This window comes from Thermobia domestica, chromosome 3, assembly GCF_964235325.1.
Source record: "Thermobia domestica chromosome 3, izTheDome1.hap1.1, whole genome shotgun sequence".
In the NCBI taxonomy this organism is placed as follows: Eukaryota; Metazoa; Arthropoda; class Insecta; order Zygentoma; family Lepismatidae; genus Thermobia; species Thermobia domestica.
The window spans coordinates 211,004,692-211,027,864 of record NC_137456.1 but is presented as its reverse complement, the minus strand read 5'-3'; the positions used below and the strand labels follow the sequence as shown (position 1 = coordinate 211,027,864).

The window sequence follows — 23,173 nt, the reverse complement described above, 5'->3', positions numbered from 1 at the left end:
GTCAGTATTGACGCTAATATCCCAAATTTCATTAAAATAAATAATCCAGAATTACGCAATAAAATATATAAAAACATTGGGACAGAACAAATTCAAAAGTTAAGATCTGATACTGTTTTAATTTATACAGACGAATCTAAATATCCAGATTCTTCAGTTAGAGCTGCAATATTCATTCCATCACAAAATAACTTTGAAAAATAAATTACCTTTATCATTATCAATTTTTAAGTAGAAGCTTTTGCTATCCGCCAGGCATTATTATATATCAAGGAACATAATCTAATCGTTACTTGCATTTATACAGATTCTCTCAGTTTGTTACAAGCATTGAAGAATATTCATTGGAATGCAAAGGTAACATGGAACTTTTTAAATATAAAACATTTATTTCAAACGCTTAAAGAAATATTTCTCTATACATTTCTATTTTATGTGTTCTCACACAGACCTATAATATGGGGACCTTATTGATACCGCTGCAAAGAGTGCATATAAAGACGGGAAACGGAGTTAGGAATTACAATTCCTTATCAAAGCTATTCCTATATTATAGATCGCCAGGCTTCAATTGCAGTATAACTCTGGCAACAAAATAACCAATCTAGCCCAGGACACTTTTATTGGGAAACAGTTGGAAATCATCCCCATAAACCCAGAGACTTTGTTCATGATAGGTCAAGAAAAGAAATAATCACCATTTATAAAATACTTTTTGGTACTGCACTTACTCCAGCTAGATTATTCCAAATAAAGAAAAAGGACACTTATCATTGTTGGTGCTTTAAGGGTATAAGTATCCTTGACCACATTTTATTTCTGAATATAGCTTTATACAAGCAAAAAGACTGCTATTTTTTCAAAAATTAAATCAATTTCTTGGAATGGGCCTCTTTTCTTATAAATATATCTTAGCGTCATATAATTGGTAGGAAATTCGTTATTTGGTTCAATAAATTTTAGTTAATTTCATAAGTTTATAGAAATGAAATGATTAAATTAAAAATTTAGAGAGTGACATAAGAATATTAAATTTTAAAAATATGTCTTGTTAATTTCAATCATGTTGAAGAAAATAATTCTATACGGAGGAAGAAATTCTTATGATGATGACTAAACGTGTTACCCGAAATATTCCTTCACCTGAAGAAGATTGGAAATTTGTGGAAACAACTATTTGAGATTATCTAATAAACAAAACATTTATAGCCTACGAAGACTATTTCTTAGTCGGAGGCACCCCTTCAACATTATTAATACTGAAGAAAAAGAAAGAAAAGAGTTAACATCAGGACGCTATTGAGGGACAAAGCACAGGATTCAAATACGAGTTTAATCTGAATGTATTTACTATTTTAATTTTATCTACAGACACTGTAGCACAAGACAAACCTTATTGATAGGAATATGTAGATCTAGATTTTCAGGTAAATCTTTACCGTTTAGAAAATATCATTCGATGGAGATAACTATAATGTTAATAACTACAGTAAAAATATACTGATAAGATGGTCATGGTGTTGAATATCTGTACATGATTGTTATTAATATGGGAGAAATACTTTATTGTGGATGAATAATTTCCAGTGAATTATATATCTAGAAAAGATGCCTACATTAACACTAGTATATACTTTTAACAAAAGAGACACTGACCAAAGCTTAAAACTTTACTTTATTTTAAATTATAATTTGTAACTGTTTCGGATATCTAGCATATCCTTCTTCAGACACGATCTTCAGACAGCAGATTTATATATATGTCTGTATTTTCATTAATTTCGATCGTGTCTGAAGAAGGATATGCTAGATATCCGAAACAGTTACAAGTTATAATTTAAAATAAAGTAAAGTTTTAAGCTTTGGTCAGTGTCTCTTTTGTTAAAACAATTAATCCAAAGCCATGAATAGTCTTAGTATATATTACGTTAATTATCTTATTCACAAACTCATTACTTTTGAAAAGTTTAATTTTGGATTTTCTAACAAATAATGTTCTATATTCGTAATGTTTCCTAGGCAATGGTCTTGAAGTTTTGTAGTACGCAGTTGGGTTATATATTACAACGCTGGTGTAGTACTTTCCGAGTAGGTAGAATTGCACTTTTTCTGCTTTATTTTTATGTAGATACGTTGTCGATTTAATATGGCTGGTAACGAAGATTGCAGATTATTTATAAGTAGCTTTATATTTAATTTAAAAATTACAAAAGGTCTTGCGTAATAAAATTTGACGGCTGGAACCATGTTGATTGTTTACATTGTAGCGAGTATGTGCGCGCGCATGTAGCGGAAGTTGTATTTCTGAAGTATGGCGGAACCCTTAAACCGGTAAAAAGTTCGTTGCTTCATGCAGAAAATTATAATGCATTGATTACTTTCCGTTGATTTTTTAAATATTAAATGGTAATACGTGTTGTGAAGTAAGAGATCGTATTTCATTAAAATGACTTTTAATGTGTAATTGCATTCAGTGCTTGGAGTGGCCTTGTTGTATGTATACGTGGCCACTGATCGAGCTTATCAGTGTATTAACCCGAAGTATGTTAAGTAGGAAAGAACATTCGAGAACTATTTAGTGTGATGAGTAGGTGTAGTAAATTGAAATCGAAAATTGCACGCGGGATTCTTATGCGTATTCCAGTTTGTGACTGGTGCGAAATCAGTGAGTTTAGCCTTGCGGAGGCGGTAGACTATACCCACATTCAATGTGAGATAAGTTAAGCATTGTAATGCTTAGTGTAGAGTAAGGTTGCTTTAGTATGAGTAGTAGTAGTAGGAACGGGTTAGAAGTATCGCAGGGATTGGTTGGGTTCTGTTCTCGACATAAGTAGTAGTAGTAGTAGTAGTAGCAGTAGTAGTAGTAGTAATAGTAGTAGTACTAGTAGCAATAGTATGTGGAACGGGTTAGAAGCCCTGCAGGGGCTGGTTGAGTTCTGTTCTCGACATAAATAGTAATAGTAGTAGCAGTAGTAGTAATAGCAGTAGTAGTAGTAGTAGTAGTAGTAGTAGTAGTAGTAGTAGTAGTAGTAATAGCAGTAGTAGGAGTAGTGGTAGCAATAGTAGTAATACTAGTAGGAACGAGTTAGAAGCCTCGCAGGGGTTTGTTGGGTTCTGTTCTCGACATAAGTAGTAGTAGTAGTAGTAGTAGTAGTAGTAGTAGGAACGAATTAGAAGCCCTGCAGGGTTAGTTGGGTTCTGTTCTTGACATAAGAATAAGTAGCAGTAGTATAAGTAGCAGTAGTAGTAGTAATAGAAGTAGTAGTAGTAATAGTAGCAGCAGTAGTAGTAGTATTAGTAGCAGAAGTAGTACCAGTAGAGTTAGTAATAGTAGTAGTAGCAGTAGTAGTAGGAATGGGTTAGAAGCCCCACAAGGATTGGTTGGGTTCTGTTCTCGACATAAGTATAAGTAGTAGTAGTAGTAGTAGTGGTAGCAGTAGTAGTAATAGTACTAGCAGGAACGGGTTAGAAGCCCGTAGGGTTTGGTTGGGTTCTGTTCTGAACGCAAGTATAAGTAGTAGTAGTAGTAGTAGTAGTAGTAGTAGCAATACTAGTAGTAGTAGCAGTAGTGGTAGTAGTAGTAGCAGTAGTGGTAGTAATAATAATAATAGTAGTACTAGTAGTAGCAGTAGTAGTAGTAGAAGTAATAGTAGTAGTAGCAGTAGTAGTAGTAATTGCAGTAGTAGTAGTAGTAGTAGTAGTAGTATTAGCAGTATTAGGAACGGGTTAGAAAACCCGCAGGGATTGGTTGGGTGCTGTTCTCGACATACATAAGTAGTAGTAGTAGTAGTAGTAGTAGTAGCAGCAGCAGTAGTGTTACTAGTAGTAGTAGTAGTATGATTATGATTGTGTGGAGATTCCATATCGTGGTGCTGTTTGTTTTCTTGGTTCTTTATTTTATGGGAGAAGGTAACTTTGTACATTATTGATTGCCAACATGTTATGTTACCACTTAAGGTACCCATAATACATATTCCACAATGATATGGGATCTCCACATATGCTAGAATAGCCACACCAGCGTTGTAAAGAATTACCGAGATACAGTAAGCGTAATTATTGAATAAAACAATTGCAACTTCACAGTGAACGTAAATTGAAAGTGGTAGTGATCTGCGCCTACAACGCTCGAATCTCTAATGCTACTTACCTATAGTAAGACACAGATGATGTGATGTGTGAACTCCAATTTCAGTGGTGGCGCTAGGATCAACTAGGGGGTCAGAACACTTTCCGCTTTCTGTTTGGCAAGTCGCTGTTGCCACGTTTTCACCCTACCTCTCTTCCCCGTCCCTTCCCTCTTCGTTTTACCTAAACGTCAAAAAGTAGAAGGACGAAAGAGTCTTTTTAACCAGAATCACTTAATATTGTGTTGGTACTGGACACAAAATTTGTTTATTTTGCAAAACTATTTTCAGACTAGCGCATGTCTGTAAGTATATAGCTTCCGTGTACGCATTTGTATGAGTTCTTTACTCTTTTTATGTACCGGCACGTTTAGGTATGCATTCTGCTGCTCCTTTATTATAATTGATTTAATTTCCCTTGCACTTTGTTAAAACAAAGACCACGGAAGTCATTTTTTTCATTCGCTCAGCCGCGTTACTGTCGTCCGGTACCTTGAGCATTCAAAACCGGCGAAGTATCATCATTGCGAATGGTTTCTCTTTCGGGTTTATTTATTTCATAATTTTCAAGAAAAAAAGGGAAGGGGAAAAGGACGTGAAACCAAAAAAAAAAGGGATTGGACAAATATATATATAACATAAAAAACGAACAAAAAAACACAAATAGCAGCTTAATATTTGCTTAACTCTTCTCTCATTTCAGTCTTGTGAGATTTTGTGTGTGTGTTTTTTTGTTTTGTTTTGTTTTGTTTTGTTTTATTGAGTTTGTTGCGTGTGTGTTGTTTTGTATGTCGTATGTCTTTTGTTTTGGTGTTTACCTTTTGGTCATCTTCTTCTTTTCTTCAGGTTTTCACTCTGTATGTTTAGTTTCTCTGGTTTCTGCCTGCATTTCTCTCCTGTGTGTTCTATTTCACATCTGCACTGTTTATACTGGCTTTCACCTGTATATTTTACCTCTTTTCACTATCCTGCATCAACTCTACACTACACTCACTACACATATTGACACTGACTGCTTCTGATGAAATTACTAACCTTCACCAACTAGTACTTACACTACAAAACACACACACAATACACTTACTTTTAACTAAATTTTCACAGTTTCAAACTTTTAATTTCCTTATGCTTCTATATAAGCGTTTCCTGTTACTTTTGCTTTGATGCTTTAGTGTTCTTAGTTGCGTATCAATGCCAGTTTCCATCCATTTGTGCTGGCTTGAGGTCCAGGGCCCACTCAGAGCACTTAGTGCAGGCCCTGGTCCGTTTTATCCTTCAGCCGGCACGCCCGGGTGCCATCCTATTCGCGAGAGTTGCTCTATGTTTTCTCTCTGAGACACTATCCTCGCTTCACCTCTTCTCATGCACTCACGCAACATTCACTCTTGCACCGGAGTTCTTTCCAAACCGAGAGGTTGGAGGTGCAGCACGCATTTCGGTCCTCTGTGAAAGCACTGTAATCCAGTGCTTGGGTTCCAGGAGTCTTTTTTCCGGTCCGAGGACTTCTTCACACATTTTTCCACTTGCACTAATCCTTCTATTCTTCTTCTGTAAGTTTTTCGTCTTAGTTCGGAGTATTCATTTGTTAAATTTTTCAATTTTTTGCAATCTTCCTCTACTTCTATTATTTCTTTCAGTGGTTTTTCTCTTATTTGAGTTCTTAATTCTAAAATTTCTTCTAATAATGGACGTCACATGACATGGTGCTCAGGAGTCACACGTGACATGACATGGTCACACATTGGGCTGGGTCTTAACTTGATTCTGTGGAGGTGTTGTTCGTGTGGTCCCTGGCGTGATAGGTAATGAACTAATCTATATGTTGGATTTAAGTGATTTATTTTTAGTCTGTCGACGATGCTAGGAAAGATTCTATGTAATCGTTGCGCTCCACTGTATTCCTGTCATTCTTTATCCCATAGTTGTATTATGTTGTCATTAATTTCTTTCTCATCTTCTAGATCCCTGTTAAAAATTTTCTCTAATTTTCCTTTTCTCTTCTTTTCTTAACCAGTAATTAGTTGCCCTTTGCAATAACACATAGTTCATTGGTTGGATACAAAGGATTATACAGAGTGCGCTATGCGAAGTAATGTTAAAAGCTCCAGACGTTCTGATTAATAAGTTTCTTTGCGGTCTATTGATTTGGTTTTTGTAGGTCTTATTTCTTAATAGTCTATCAATACAATCACTGGATGCGTACGCCATGGTAGCTGACAAAATAGTGTCTTGGTATAGTCTTAGTATTTTAATGGTAGCCTGTCTCTGTTTCTTGCAATAGTGGTCAATTTATTCGCTACGCTGTTTCCCCTTTTTACTATATATTTCAAATGTTCATCAAATTTTAGTATATCGTCTAGCATTATGCCAAGGTATTTTATGCTTTGCACTCGTTCTACTCCTACTCCATTTAATTTTATAGTCGGATTTCTTTGTAGTTTTGTGCCGAAAATTAGATATTTGGTTTTCTTTGATGATATCCTTAATTTACTCCCCATACTCCATTCTTCAAGTGTTTTTGTTATCTTTTTTAACCTTTTCTTCTAATTCCCTTCGACTGTTTCCTGATGTTATTACGACGTCATCGGTGAATGCCACTATTTTTTCGACTTCTTGCTTTTTTGTTTATTTTTCCAAGCATGGTTGTAATTCTATGTCCCATAGTAGGGATCCTAACATTGATCCTTGTGGGCATTCTTTCTCTGTTTTAATTACTATGTCGCCCTCTTCATTGGGTATTATTATTTTTCTATTTTCTAGATAGTTTATCAAAATCAGTAAGTATTCTGGCATTTCCAGTTTTTTTTAAATATTTTCAATCAAGGGTGGAAACCCAAAATTATCAAATGCTCCTTCGATGTCAATGAACAGCGCTAATACATGTTTCTTTTCGTATACCTTTTCTTTGATATCATCTAGAAGAGTATTTATGGCGTCTTCTGTTGATTTTCCTACTCTGAATCCAAATTGTAGTTTGTCTTCAGTTACGTTTCTGTATTTTTGAATTATGTTTAATATTACTCTCTCAAAAAATTTTGATATATTTTTTAATAAGCATATAGGTCTATATGAGTTTACTTCGGATGGATCCTTTTCTGGTCCTGTTGAGAGAATAATTAATTTTGATGCTTTCCACGGCTCTGGAATTTCTTGTTTCTTTATTAGTGGGTTGAAAAGCTTCGTTAGGCAGGGGACCCATACAACTTTACTCTTCTTGTATATTTAGTTTTTGATGCCATCTACACCCGGAGGTTTCTTGTTTTTAAGTTTTCTAAAGACCTTTTCTATCTCTTCGTTAGTGACTTTGTCCGATTCTGGTACAGTTCCTGTATGTTGTTCACCTATTTTGTTTCTTAGTACTATGTTTCTTTCTGTGTCGTTATTGTTTCCATCTCTGGGAAAAAATTGTTTGCTAAAACTTTTAGAGTTTCTTCTCTGAGTTGTATGATCCATCTAATTTCTTGACTGTATTTAATACTAATGGGTTTATTTTTTGTGTTATGAGTTTGTATGGTACACCCCATGGATCTATTTCAATATTTTTCTTGGGGTAAAGATCCCAACTTTTTTTCTTAGCCTCTAATATTGCTTCCTTATATTTATTCTTTGCGTTTCTATATTTTTCTAATCCTCTTTCCTTTAGTATTGGGTTATAAGTTGCTTAATAACTTTTCCGGGCTGACGTTGCAAGTCTTTTTAATCTTTGTAGTTTAGGTGTCCAAAAGTCTTCATATACTCTTCTTTCTTGACTTTCCGGAGAAGCCTCTTTTAAAGCTTTTTTTGTTCCTTGTTCAATTTCGTTGATTATTTCGGTCAAGTTTTCATCTTCATTTATTTGGGGTAGATTTAATTTGTTCTTGAAAGTAATTCAATTTGTCTTAGCTATATTAAAAGTTTTTCTTCTTTTCCATTTTTTTCAATTTTCATATCAAATAGTATTTTTTCGTGGTCGCTGAGATGAGTTTATCTCCAATCAGCCAATTTTTAATCTTACTTGTTCTTTCAAATGTTCCGCATGTCACATCAATATGAGAGCTGCCTCTATTCCCTACAAAAGTTGGTCTGTTTCCGATGTTTGTGATTACAAGTCCGTTTTGCATTACAAAATCTTCAACTATTTCTCCTCTATCATCTGTATCCGGGGCACCCCATAAGATCGATTTTGCATTTGTATCGGCAAGGATTAATATTTCCGTATTATTCCTCCGCCATATTATCTCTTGAATTTTGTCTATGAAGTCACGTGTTTCTAAGCTCTATTGGAAATCCGCATTTATTAGCCAGAATTTCATGTTTCCATACTTAATTTCAGCTCTTGTTATCCAATTGTTACTATATTGGGTTAGTTTAAGTACTTCAATTTCTCTATTCATGAAAACTATAACTATTTTAGATTCCTGTCCTCCGTACATTATTTTTGAGCTTGCTGGAAAAGTTATTACTTTCCCTTTTAGTAAATATGGTTCTTGTATTGCTACTAGACATGCAATGGCTGGGAAAAAACCCGGCTTTTTTGAAAAAAACTCGTTTTTTAATTCTTCGCTTTTTTGCTTGGGAAATTTTGGACTTTTTTCAAAATTCTGCTTTAAATTCATAAAGCACACTTTGTTTCGCTTCTCTATAACACAAAAAGTCATTTAATTAGTGGTTGATGCCGATAATAATATAAAACCTTGAAAATAAACCAGGAATTTCGAAAAGATATTTCAAACAATTTTTTTCAACATATTTACGTTATGAATTCCAAAGGATTAACCAATGTGCATAATAAGAATTTTTTAACCTCCTATATACAAGAGTAAGCAGGGTTGGCAACAACCATTGTTGTTTTTGAAAATGTCAAAAACCCGTTTTTGGAGGGAAGTTTAAAACTCACTAAAACAACATTACACTGGAATTTACCAAAAATATTTGTTAATACAGTAATTAGAACAACGAAATTCACTGCTTTTGATGACCCGTTTGTTTCGTCTTTCCCTTGCTTTTTATTTACAAATTCCACGTCTACATTACAAATTCTATTTACAAATGTAGACCAATTTGCAACCCACCACTCAAAACTCAGATAAGTCTCGCAACTCCAAACCATGGAACCACAGAATAATACTGGTCTACTGGAGCAGAAAGTATATATTTATGTTCGAACTTGTAAGAACTATTTTCTGCCTGAAGAATCTTCATCGGTTCGTCAGATGATTCACCCTTTCCTATACATTCATCCTTACTGCTGCTCATATCTTCGTATTTGTCATTACATACAGCAAAATTGCAAGATAAATGGAAATGGAACAACAACACAGTTATCAATGTTGGAAAAGTTTGGCGGGAACATCAGCTGAAGTTTCCGTAAATGAAACCACATACACCACATCTAGTGACAATCAACGCTACTTCACATGTAGTTATAACCTCGTCATCCTATAAATATGTTTTCCTTTACAGTTAGAATTCTATCACTGCTATTTTCGTTTTGTAGTGCCACATGGGAATGAAAGTTGGAGGAAAGCAAATTTAGGCTTCTGAAAGCCTTTTGGTGTCATCTCAACTTCGACAAACCATAACCTAGCATTCAATATACCATAAGCTATAATATAGTTCGAATGAATCATATTATAAACCTTCTAATATATTAAGAAGTAAATCATAACATACCCCTTCCAAATATTGCAGAAAATAATAATCATAGCATGAACTAATTTCACATTAAAGCATGTCATAGGTACTTAAGAATAGAAAAGTAGAATCACTAACTCTCTCATATTCCACCTTTAATACTCGCACTAGTGCATTGAACATTTGAATATGAGAGGTAATGACATCTTTCTCTCAAAATGAACTTCGGGTTATGATCTGCGGCTATTATTCTCAGCACCTCACTTAATTCTTGGACTTGAGCAACATATTGCGAAACACGATTGAAGAAAGGTCACGAGCAAATTCTCTTATCGCTTTAATAATATATATGATGTGTTCGGCTTTCTTTTCTTTTTCTTTTCTTTTGTTTTGTTTCCTTTTCTTTCTAGAAAGAAGACATGCCAGTTATTCATTCACAAATGAAAATCACAAAAGAAATAGTCAGCGGACGAATAGCTATATGTTAGTTAGGCCTATTCATAGATTTTCTAGACGCTTACTTTCAACATACGCCTTTTGTAGACAGCTCATATCTCCATTGATATAAGGAATTCAGCTCTGGAAGTTTTAACGTTGATAGAGCAGGTAAAATAAGTATGCATGGTGCTCATGACACAAAATCACAATTTTGCGAGTTACGCCCTTACGTGCCTTTAGAGACGATTTATGCCATCGTTTAAGAAAATTCCACCTGTAGAGAAGGTGAAGGGGTAGTTCTATAATATATTAATTTCCCATTTTATATTTACAAAATGGTGAAAGTAAAGAAACGTTTCAATCGTTTATAATAGATTTTTTAACCTGATACTTGATTTGACCATGCTCGGGAAAGTACTTTAAACTTTTCATAGAAAATAGTTCCATAAATGTATTTTTCCCGTGCGAAGAAAGAGTATTTCATCTATTAGCTATATAATAAAGAAAATTATTTTAAGCGATTAAAGTTAGATTAGTGCACCTTGCTGTGACTGAAGAAATCAGGTCTAAATGTGCCAAGCAAGTCTTCACTGAATAAACATCTTCAAAAATCCATGAGAAATATACTAACAATTATTTTGACCTAAATATTTGCACACATGCTTTCGATGTATATTTACCCTTAATGTAGATCTATTATGTTTGTTTTGTGTGGAACATCTCAAAACAATCTGGTAAATGTAAAGCAACGCAGTGATATAGGTATAATGGGGACTGGGTTCTCGCCCGCAGAGGCTCTCCTTCTTAGCAGCGGTCATATTATTACTAACTAAAATATTTAAAAGAACATAGTACAGTTCGATAAGTATTTTGCGTTCTCAAGCATTCACAGCTAATTTTAATACAGTAGCAATTGCAGTTAATCTCTAAAGTACCAACCTCTCAGTCAACACGAAAGAACGAAAAATGACTATAGTGTTCGTACGTTCTAGATGTAATGTTTGTTCTGAAACTATACTGTGGTTCCTTTAATTGTATATTTCTTACTTCTTAGTGGAAATAGAATAGAAAAAAGTATTGTGATTGTTTAAATATTGAATTCGATATTTCAACGGATTTGCATGCTTCATAGCTTCCACAAATCAAAAAAGTGATTTTTGATATCTGTTCGATTATTAAACAGTCCATCTGTTCATCTTTATTTACACTTGTTTAGAGGCTATACATTCAACGAATGGAGACTATTTTTCCAACTTAAGGTTTTCATACAATCCTACTGGGATGTTAAATTTTCTTCGTATTACAAGAATAAGGGTAGTTTACTGAACGCTGAAAATGATTTTAAAATGTGATTTTCTCGAAAACTGCGTTAACGATTTTGCTCACTTTTCATAAATCAATATTTCAATAATAAACCTATACTATTGTATAAGTTAATTTCCTGACAAAAATTGAGAAGGGATAGTTCATTTCAGAGATGAATTTTCTGGTGGCTAGTTAGAAAAGACAACTGTTAACATTGTTCTTATCAATAAATCGAGTCTTGAGAGCACAAATGTCATGTGTATAAATTTTTCAGGAGGCTGTTTCGAAGTTTGAAAATATTAGCAAAACTCAGGATCTTGACTGAAATGTTTGAACATTGGGGGTTAAGTTAAACATTTTATTGGCTTTTTGATGCATGCTAACATATCAAGCTATCGTAGCAGGTATCAAACTATTGAAATATCTGACAAAGTCAATATTGAGAAAAATTGGAAATATGACATTTCTGCTCTCAAGACAAAAAACGTTCCATTAACAAAGCTACAATATGACATAAATCACTTTTCATTAAAATGTTCAGAAGGGTGTTTACTATTGGGGTTAGGTTAAACCGAACTATTTTCTTAAAATCGACGAAGGCAATTTTGTTCTTACATGTATTTCATAAATAAATATTACAATAAAAGTTTCAACATGATATAAAACATGTTTTATAAAAATATTCACAAAGGGTATTTTACTGTTGGATGATTTTCTCAAAACGTCTCAGGCAATTTTGTTTATATTTCATAAATAAATGTTTCGTTAAGCAGCCTACTGTGTTTTTCATTCAAGAGTTTACAGAATCTGGTTTACTCTTGGTTTCAGTTTATTCTTGTATGATTTTCTAGAACTGAATCCGGCAATCTCATTTACATTTCGTAAATAAATGTTCCATTAACATACCTACATTCTGTTATACATTATTTATCGTTAACAATTCTCTGATTTCTTTTTCGGATTATTTATTCACTTGATTTGCTCTTGAGTTATTAATGAATTCTTAATTAACAATTCAATAATATAGCTTAAACAATTTTGCATCGAAAACTCCACAAATGATAGTTCACTCTTCAGGTGTGTTCTTTACGAGTGAATTTCTCAAGAATGACGTGAATTTTGTTCGTTTTCTAAATAAACATTTCTCTAACAGCCTTAAAATATGGCATGAATAGTTTCTCATGAAAATATTCACAAGGGGTAATATGATCTTCGAAGTGTTTTCTTCAATGAAATATTCCGAAAGCGTCTATTGTAATTTTGTTCATATTTCGCAAACAAACATTTCCATAGTAACTACAGCATGACATGATTCAATTTAAGATGTGAGAGTGAGAAAATTTACTACGGTAGAACATACCGTTTATTTAAATTTCTGTTGGAAGAAAGTTTCACTTCTTAAAGATGAAATAAAGAAGATAAGAACTTCAGATTTTATATTTCAAGGAAAATCACTATATATAATGAAACACTGTCACTTGATCTGGAGACAATGGTAAACCTTGGGTAAACCTCAATCAAGTTATCGATAAACGAGAAGAAACCACATCAAAATAAGAAATATAGTTCATTTGGACCTTTGCGGAAAAGTGCCTAGTTTCGAATTGTAATAATAAAAGGGGTTTTAATTATAATAAAAAAATAAGCTGTTACGTGTGAAGCCTAAATATATTTAAATCCTCTTAATTATTGAGGAAAGATCACTTCGGTCTTTCCTCACCTGGGTCCGAATTCACTCCGTTGATGAAGTTAAGCTATCATGTACCGAGTAATTTTGTTATATAAAGACTAAGACAGTAACGAGCTGTAACCATAAGTCAATTCCAAATACAATGCCAACCAGATATTTTGTCTTTTAAAGTTAAATTACTTGCAAAATCGTACGTATATTTCCTCAAATTCAATAACAAGGTTATAAAAATTGTACAACAAAAATTTCAGAAATATTACAGTACGTACTAAAAACTTCTAATTATAAGTTTCTAAAATTGGACAAACTTTCTATAATCACGATTAATAGCTCAATTATATTATACCTTTCAGATACGACTCGTAATTAATTGTGATCCCATCAAAATGATTTCTGAATGTATCAACGTGGAAGTATTCTAATATGTCCAAAGTTACCATCAAAACATGATAAGACCAAGCCAATGAGTATAAATACAAAATACTGTAGAATACTTCCAATCAATGTTCGGTATTCACATTGATGACAAATAGATAACATTCGCTGATTGAATCTTGGGTCACACTATTTCAAAATTACCATGATGGACACGTGGTCCCTTACAACGTAGACTAACATCAGTATATTTCCTATATACATGTTCTCTCGTGAATTCAACCCTTACAACGACGGGTCGAAGAATGTCAGATGGCAGCATAATCACTTAGCGTTGACAAATCATTATACAAGACGTAATACTGACTACGGTACAATTTAATTAAATTTAACAAATTTAAAAAGAATACTAAGTACTACGTACCCTACATCTTCGGTCATCCCATTTTGAAAACATATAGATTCTTTTCAACAGTGGCAAAATTTTAAGTTGTAGTATTTCGAGTATTTATATGGCGATCCAATAACGCCCATGACTCGTATTATTAGAACTACATTACTCATTTCATACCACTCACTCCTCCATCTCAAATTCTCGCGTAAGCTAACCAATCCCCCATCCCAATGTTCCCTATCGTGCATACATCATGCATACTACTACTAAACGAAATTAGGAAAACGTGAAATTAAAGCTGTTAATATGACATATGAAATCAACATAGAGCATCAATATCAACCACCATTCCACATTCTATACTTATTACTTTTAATCTACCAGTTGACTTTTACAATCTGTTGAAAACCAAATCCACCGATGACTGACAATACAGTTTACATAGGTATTATCTTCTCGGATCAGAGATTTGCTAAAGTATTAATCTAACAGGCTGAATTTTACAGTAGAACTTCTTCAATTCATAAACCTTGTTCCGGAATACCAGTCGTAGTTATGGAGTTACAACTCTCTCGGGTATATAGGAGGAAGGAATAAAGAATACGACTTTTGAACGTACTCCTGCAATATACAAAATACCACCACAAACAACAAAATGATATAAGAAACATATACAATAATACACTTGCATATTTTAATATAAATAAAACAATATGTGCATATGATAAGTTTATACAAGGATATCAACATATAACACCATGTAATACAAGAGAATAGAATAATCACGCGTGCACCAAGCATACCGAATCTACGCCGACGAGGTTCCTTGTCATTCTTTATACTTTTTAACCATACTGACATGAACCTTATGGACATCTCTCGTGTCATTAAGCGCGACTATTTGTAGTAGATTGAGCGTGAGGAACTTCACTACACTGAAGGTTCAATCCATTTCATACACAGACCTCTTGTAAATCAGAGGGTGTATATTAAGAATTGATAAGAATCTTATCTCCCTCATACTAATTAGATGGTACTCACCTCATATCATAGAGTTGATTTCGTTGAGACCAAGCTCGTTCCATAATTTTAATAGCGCTATGCGTCACGTCTCGATTTGGATAATTGAATTTTGTTTTTCACTAACGTAAATTTTAAGTGAATTTTTCATATTTAATATATATCGTTCACTCTGGTTCAAAGAAGAAAGTATAGGCTTATATGTATATCTCGTATGCCCAAGTCATGAGGCAATTCGACAAATATTCGGGACGTAAACACACTAGCATTGTCGTGCGACATGCTGTGAACATAACCATGTCGATTCATTATCTTTTTGAGAATTCGGACAAGATCGTGCTTCTTACAAGCAATGTACAGAACAAGGCAAGATCAGATCCGACTCAAACTTCGCCCAGAGGACACATAATAGAAAAGAAGAAAAATGCCAAATTGGACCTGCCCCCATCCAGAAATACCGGAGATATGCTCCGCAACATAACGCACCACGCGACAATATGATATAAGGTAAACGTCGCAAGATACCCTTTTATGTTGAAAACGGAAAGGATGGGCAGCACCAGGATATCAAGATATTTGATATGTTATAATACTGACTTGTTGGCCATCTTGAAAGCCGCGATCTTGGATATAGCGTAAGGTATTGAAATGAGAAGCGGGGTGTATGATATATCAATGTAAGGTAAAATGCCGCGAAAAATATATGTGTAATGGTATGGATGGGACGAAGTGTGGAAGACTCGGGCAACACAAACGTGTATTCGAAGGATAGAATAATAGAGCAAGACCCCAAGATAAATGGTACGCAACAAGTAACTGCAACAGTGTCTGTGCATGGAAGTGCATCCGCCTTGACAGATTATGCCTTTCAATGATATTGGGATTCAGTTTGGAACAGACAAAACCACAATTGTAACCCGCGATACGAGCACTCGTTTGGAAACTACATAAACTACTAAGGACTATCTCTTATGGAACAACAATTCGGCGGCTCGCTCCGGAGTGTAGGCGATATCACCTTGGATTGGTGACCAAAAGCACAACCTACCTGTGATTGAATCCCACTCCCGGATACCGTTTCGTACGTTTCTTGTTCAATTTTCTTGCTATTTTGTGTAAACAAACGACATTTCGGCACACGTTTGTTTAAACAACACTATCTGAAACAAAGTGTGTACACATGAGAAAGACCAGCAATTTCTAGCTTACATTTCTTTGCGAATGTTTCTTTTCCTTTGCGCGGTTTGCTGCACTGTTTCGCGACAGTCTCAAATATTCACAATATCAGGGAAAGGCAGTATTCTGCATTGACTCGATGAGTTATTGTAGTCTCCCACGAGAAGGCTAGTTTACCACACAATGAGAAGGCTAGTTAACACTGACTGATTAAGATCAGCGGTAGTAATAATTCTCCCCTTAGATAAGCAAATAACAAATCTTCAATGATTGGAGAAGGTTGGGTGAACATACTCAATCGTTTCTTTAATTTAGAATAATTCACTAAAAGTACTTTCTTCCAGTTTTCTTATTCATTAGAAATGGCGGAAATGCCCATGAGCTATTTGACTTTTCATGGACTGCATATTCTTTTCCAGCAAGTAATCCAATATCCTGTCCATCTCTCTTTGGTTTGATCGTGAGAAAGGATGAAGCTCTGGTGTAATAGTTCACTCATTAGTAACATGAAAAAATCAACAAAATAATTATTAAAATGGTCCCAATATCTACAGGCAGGTTTGTAGAAGTATCTGTTAAGGTGTCGCTGTCACTTTTGATGTGGATCCAGATCTAGATCTGCTACGCTGGAATTCTCTTCCTTGCTAATATTATGTCCTGCTGCTTGGAGAAAGTATTGTCTATGTCACATCTTGATCGGACTGGTAGACCACACCCTCCTATTGACGACTCCTTACGCCGCCGTTAATCCTCAGGAACATCTACTTGAGATAGAACTGGAGATGAAGGATTACAGTTTACGTCGCCGAAGCTTTTCTTACTGCCTTGTGCACATGTGTTAACTACATCTATTCAATTCCTGATTGATCTAACGACTACCATCACCTGAATCACTTCTCCCAGTATAATGCAAAACTGTTAAACTATCCTAGCCTATGATTTTTAATGGTTACTGAAAAATTCAGACAAAAAATGCGTTTCAGAAAGGTTGTCAGACATATAATATTTCTTAAAATACCAGTGTATAGCTATCGTGGGTGAGTCATTAAATATCAGTACTTTTAATTTCAATTTTACCTTCATCCCATAGGATCGAAGTGTATCGACACCTAAGAAAAGGGCAGGCGAAAATTTGACACAAGAAAACACGTTGTACTATCTAAGATTATTCTTTAAAACGAATTGGGAGTTGAACACTTTCATTCAATGCTGATGAGTTGTTATTCACATCAGTTCTGGCAAAAATGTCTTTCCTACGGAACATTAATCGTTTCTTTTCTCACATACGAACTAGATCACTAGACATAGTTGAGGAAGAATTAAGAGCACAAAGGGAGCTAACGGTTCTTCGGAATTTCTCCGTTGAGATGCCACTGATTTCAGAATAACTCAATCGCGAATCATGACTTTCGTTTAACTTTACTTTTTTTGTGACGAACATAGTTGAACGTGATAAACCATATTCAGATTTTTTGTGTTTTTGCCACGAAAATCACCTTGCTTACTTCCATAAGTTAAAGATACTCTCTCCAACTTTGATAACCAATAATTTGGGTAGCAATATCGAAAAATATCAAACCTACTTTTTGGGTTCATTTCTCCAAATACAATCATTATGAGATAGTTCGGGTGCAATTCCCTGTGTAATATTGAATAGCCGTCGAAAACACTTTCAAAATATCACATTCTCCTTTTCACAGTATCACATTCGCTCTATGTTCCGCATTAGGGTGGGCCTAAAGAATATTTTTTAAGTGTTAATACAGCGAAAAGTTGTGAATTGGAGAGAGTAAAACGTGGTAATAAAAAAATCGGTTATATGTTTCGATCGCCCATATGTTCCGAAGTTTACCGAAATTTGAAAAGAAAACATATTTTACGACGATTTTTAATAGTTTTGAATTAGCATCTTTCCAAATATAATGGCTCCGATTCCTATGTATTAGAAGCACAGAAAATATTATTTAAATCTTCAACATCTTCCGGTCGCGCATTGCCTTGAAAGTGAATGAAACTTTGAAAGAAAATATACATGATGGTAGACCAAAGTTCAAGAAAAGTTCTAACAACTTACAGCTTTTGTTTTCTTTATTGAAAACAAGTTTAAATGTTTAGAAGCAAATTATTTTAGGCCATTAGTAATATTTATAAACATATTTTTATCGACAAAACTAAGTTTTGTGTGAAGAGTCGTAAGTCCAAGAAACGTTGAAAATTGAATATCTCCGTTTTCACTCATTCTTAGCTAAAAGTAGGCCTACTTTAAAATCTGATTTATGGACGAAGTTGGGAACGGTTGACCTTGACGGAAGAGTCGTTCTGATAATACTATTCATAGACTAAGCTCCACAAACTTTTCCTGATACTTCTTTCGCGAGTATAATATATCGTTCGACTGCCTGTGTGTGAACTACGAATGCCTTAAATGTTATAAGCCAATTATGAATTCAATTACTTTCAATAGTTCGATTACTCTCATAGTCACTGATATCTTTTAATAGTGAGGGAGAAAATAAATCACTGTCCACCCAGTTAATTATTTCCAAGTAGTCTCGTTGAAATTGTACGTTGGCGGCATGAATGTTCTGATTGTTTTTCTCTTTTGATCTAAAGGTCTTGCCTTTAGAACAGTAAAACACACGGGAACCAATTTAGGAGACAAATCCCCGATCTATATGATTTTTCTACAAGATAAAATCAAGATAAGAGACATCTCTCACCTTCAAAATGTACTACTTTCGTTTATTGACCTTTGCAACTCTTGAGATCCAGTCATCATATAGGGTCTTATGTAGAATCATTTTCAGCATTGTGTTAAGTGTTTGATTACCATGCGTGTTTAGGAATGCATTACTGACGTTGAAAACGATTTATATCACAAAAGACCAGCTACAACTTTCTCGCGGGGTTATCCAAAAACAGAAAAACTCAAAAGAGATTTATTACTATTTGAGTTCCGGAAACTTCATTCAATCTAAATGGATAATACTAGTTAATAGATTTCTTTCAGTTGATTTCTTTTGTTAATATTTATTATTATTATTATTATTATTATTATTATTATTATTATTATTATTATTATTATTATTATTATTATTATTATTTTGTTTCGTAGGAATTCTTTTCGGCTTGTTGGCTGCTTGATAAAAGGTATTAGTCTCGTAGTCATGTCAGAACTTTCAGCAGATTTCAATGGATGACCAGAAGGTAATATAGTTTGTAAAATAAACGACTGATTCATGTTAATAACCATAATTTCAAATAAATTTTCTCGGGCTATCAGCTAGGCGATAAATATTGACTTCAGACTTTTCGAATGCAGAAACTGCATTTATCTTCAGGGATTGTTATGAAGAGAGAAAAAGGTGTTTTAGAGTACTGCCCGTAAATCTAGCAGTATCTGAATCCTGTGCGTAGATTTCTGTCTATTCCCCAGGTAATGTATGCATTAAATTTGCCTACTAAGAATATATAGGTTTATATGTTATTTACTGATTCCTAGCACGACCTCGTGGTAGGTTATCTGTCAGGGTTATGGAAGAAAAAGTAGGAGAAATGGATACAAATATTATTAGTAAGCTTAGAAGTGTGTAGATGAATAAAACTCACCAAGCTGAGAAAGCTTTCCCACGTCTAGATTCTAACATCTGGGAAACTGCAATGTCAGCTAAAGGGAGAACAACGAAGGGCTGAAAACCTGATGCCGTACTGGTCGTAATCATGGGCGCCCGCAGGATTTTTTCCAAGGGAAGCAAGACTCTCTCTCTCTCTCTCTCTCTCTCTCTCTCTATATATATATATATATATATATATATATATATATATATATATATATATATATATAATACCCTCATACAATCATCTTAAGAGGCATGTGCACATAATCCTTTGTGTCAAACTGATTAGTTATTTTATCACATAGTATAACTTCATTAACTATATAGTAAACATATAAAATAATCAATAGATTACATATTAGGATAGCATTGACAGGAAAAAAGACACAGTATAAATAATCTACCTAGCCTGCATTTCATTCATTGGTGTTCGGCGAACAGAAATTACAGCCAACGAGGACCCTCCTTAGCAAATCTTGTAATTGCTTGCTCTATGAATACATTCTTGTTTTCAAGCTCACGTTTTCGATGGACACTTAATGTACACAGTCCACTGAGTCTTTCCTCTTTCATTCTTGAGCGTAACCAAGTTTTAGCTCCTATTAAAGTACTAAATAAACGTTCTACTGTGCAAGTAGTCGCTGGAAGATATGTTTCTGTTACATAACCAACAGCGACAGCCGAGGCTTCGGCAACTGTGTATAGTTGGTGAAAGCAGTTGGTGGCATCTCAACGATGATTTTCAAACATGCCCAAAATAATGAAATAAAATGATTTTTTTAGTTTTAGCCACGGTTAGCCAGCTAGCCAAAGAAGGTGGCGATGATGAAAAATGGAATGAATAAAGTGGGAGGAAACCGGAGAACCCCGAGAAAACTCACGCACACAGGGTTTGTCCACCTCAAAGCTCACTTGGCATGAGCTGGGATCGCACCAAGGACCCCATCACCAGAGATGAACGCTCTACCACTGAGCCATCACGGTCCCTTGTCCAAAATAACTTCAATGTGCTCTTGTACCGTGAAAAGATCTATTGTTTCTCCCTGTATAGAATTTTTAATTTACTCTAAAATAGCACTGTGTTTGGCCATGGTGTGCATTGATATTGTAAATGTACCAAATGACCCTGAAGAATTAAATAATGAGCACGTTGTCGCGCACTTCTATTTGTATCAGAGGGCGCAAGATATAATAAAAAAAAATGATTATATCTTGCATAGTTGCAACTGAATTTCGAATGTGTTTAACTTCATTAGTGTCATTAATAACTACTTTTAAATTATGGCTAGCACAGTGAAGAAATAACTCCTTAGGATATTGCTCTTTTATTATTTTATTCGCATCACCTTCCGCTCTTGCCATTGTGGGGCACCCGTCATAACCCTGTCCACATAATTTCGAAATATCAAGGTCACATATTGACAAAAAAAAAAAAAATAATAAAAATAAAACTTCAGTTGCAATTGCCTTTGCATTAAGTTCCTGTTTTTAGTTGATTTACAGTTGAGTCTAATTATCAAATACTTACTAACAACTGCTCTACGCCAGAAATATCCACACTTTCATCAGCAATTACTGTGAATAATTTTCTTCATTTGCTTCATTAATAAGATAGTTTTTAATTTCTTTTTACAAACCAAAATCAATTCGTTTTGAATTCAGTGTGAAGTATATTTCACATTGCCCGATCGTCCTTCAATATGTTCTTTGAACACTGTCTCCACTTTGACACGAAAGGCTAAGATTATATAACACCGTGTCTCACCTCGAAGAGGTAAATCGAAGAGGTGTTGTGCATAAAAAGATGGAAGATAATAAGGAACTAGCATTTTTTTTTGTTACTTTCCATTTGCTTTCTGAGTCCGGAATCCATCTGTTCTACCTCGTTCATTGCTTTATTGTCCATCGTATTTAAAAAGGATTTGGCCTTTTGAACTGACTCTTTATGTCGTTCAGATTTCATGTTATATTCTGCTTCTTCGTGAAACATTTTACACTTAGTAAAAGGCCTAATAATAAAACTATCCTGAACACCATGGTGAACATTGGGTATAAGTAAAACACACGTGTGACACACATGTCCCTTAAGAACGGAGTAGTATGATAACTAGGACCCATAATCCCTTATTCAATGATTGCTTAAAAGGACGAGAATTTTCTCTTTAAAAAAGTCTTATACCCTTTGCCTCTTAAAAAAAAAAACTTCTTATATCCATTCTGAACTGAACACTACACCATTAACAGTGATTTCAAAAAAGAGGAAGAAGAGAAAAAAGCAACAGTCATCGACTCCCGAAAGCAATTAAACTCAAACTTTCGTCACCAGAAGAGCCTATAATTGTTAACCTTTTCGAAAATCCAGGGAGGGGAAACTGCCTACCTTTTCCCCCTCTGTGGGCGCCCATGGTCGTAATTTAAGTTGGTCGTGAATAGGGTCTACTACACGACAGGAATATTAGTTGGTTTGCAGGCTGTATACAGTTTAGAGTCACTGCGTAGTGCTCTTATACTGCTTCTCTACTGTTAGAAGTCAGAGTTGGCACATAAGTCCTTGTTAGTAGGTTCTGCGCCAATTACATGCAATTTTTATTACTGATGAAAAATCTTCTCTCTGAAGCAAGTCTATACACTGACAGGCTCCCCTGTCTCTCAACAGAGCCGCACCGATTTCTGGCTCGGGAATGGCACCACCGTCGAATTAAATCACAATAATCATCAGTGTATGTTGTGGTGAACCCAGCTGAATGAACCTATGTGATCTTACTTCCGTCGAAGTCTACGTCAGGCTTTGTCAAATAGCGTGTTGAGACCTCACCAGTCTTTTAGCAAAACACCCCTGCATCATTTCAGCGTCACCATACAGCGACCAGCTGCAGTCTGTCATTTATGACTGTCCGTTAAACAGCCAACTACTGCGACTTGTTCCTTCAAACACATGATAACTTTCTCTTGGTCCTGAAAAGAGCCGGAATAAGCATCGGTCTTAAGATGGGAATCCATAACACTATATGACATAATTGTAGGCACTAAGGACTTCAGAAGTTGTGTCTTTTCTTGCCCCAGCTATTCTTATTCGCAGATTCTACTTCTATGCTCTTGACTGACTTGTCTTAGAGTCGGTCTTTCAGACCACCTGAATAATTAACAGTTAACTCAAAACTACCATATAATGAACTTACAGAGCGTGCTAACTGACAGCAACTTCAGGACATCTTTTCTAAAGCGCACTTAAAATTTGTCACCGTGCACTTTCCCTGCAGATATTAATTACCATTAAAATCAAGTCTTACATACTCTGTCATAAACAGAACACAACATTGCACAAACGTAACTTCTTTACACCTCCTTGATTACAGGGACAGCTCTTCTCCTTTCCCAAGATGAGTTTGGAATCGGCTATGGCGGATTTATCAACAAG

General features: G+C 34.7%; 1 protein-coding gene across 1 annotated transcript in view; it reads left to right on the top strand.

Annotated features, from left to right (window-relative positions):
- Positions 1–1,272: 1,272 nt before the first annotated feature.
- Positions 1,273–23,173, top strand: part of LOC145681574 (uncharacterized) — a 42,079-nt gene continuing 20,178 nt past the window's right edge. The window contains exons 1-2 of the mRNA XM_081753209.1: positions 1,273–1,427; positions 19,254–19,345. Coding sequence (XP_081609335.1) covers positions 19,331–19,345 — 15 coding nt within the window. The 5' untranslated portion in view covers positions 1,273–1,427; positions 19,254–19,330. The remainder of the gene's footprint in view (positions 1,428–19,253; positions 19,346–23,173) is intronic.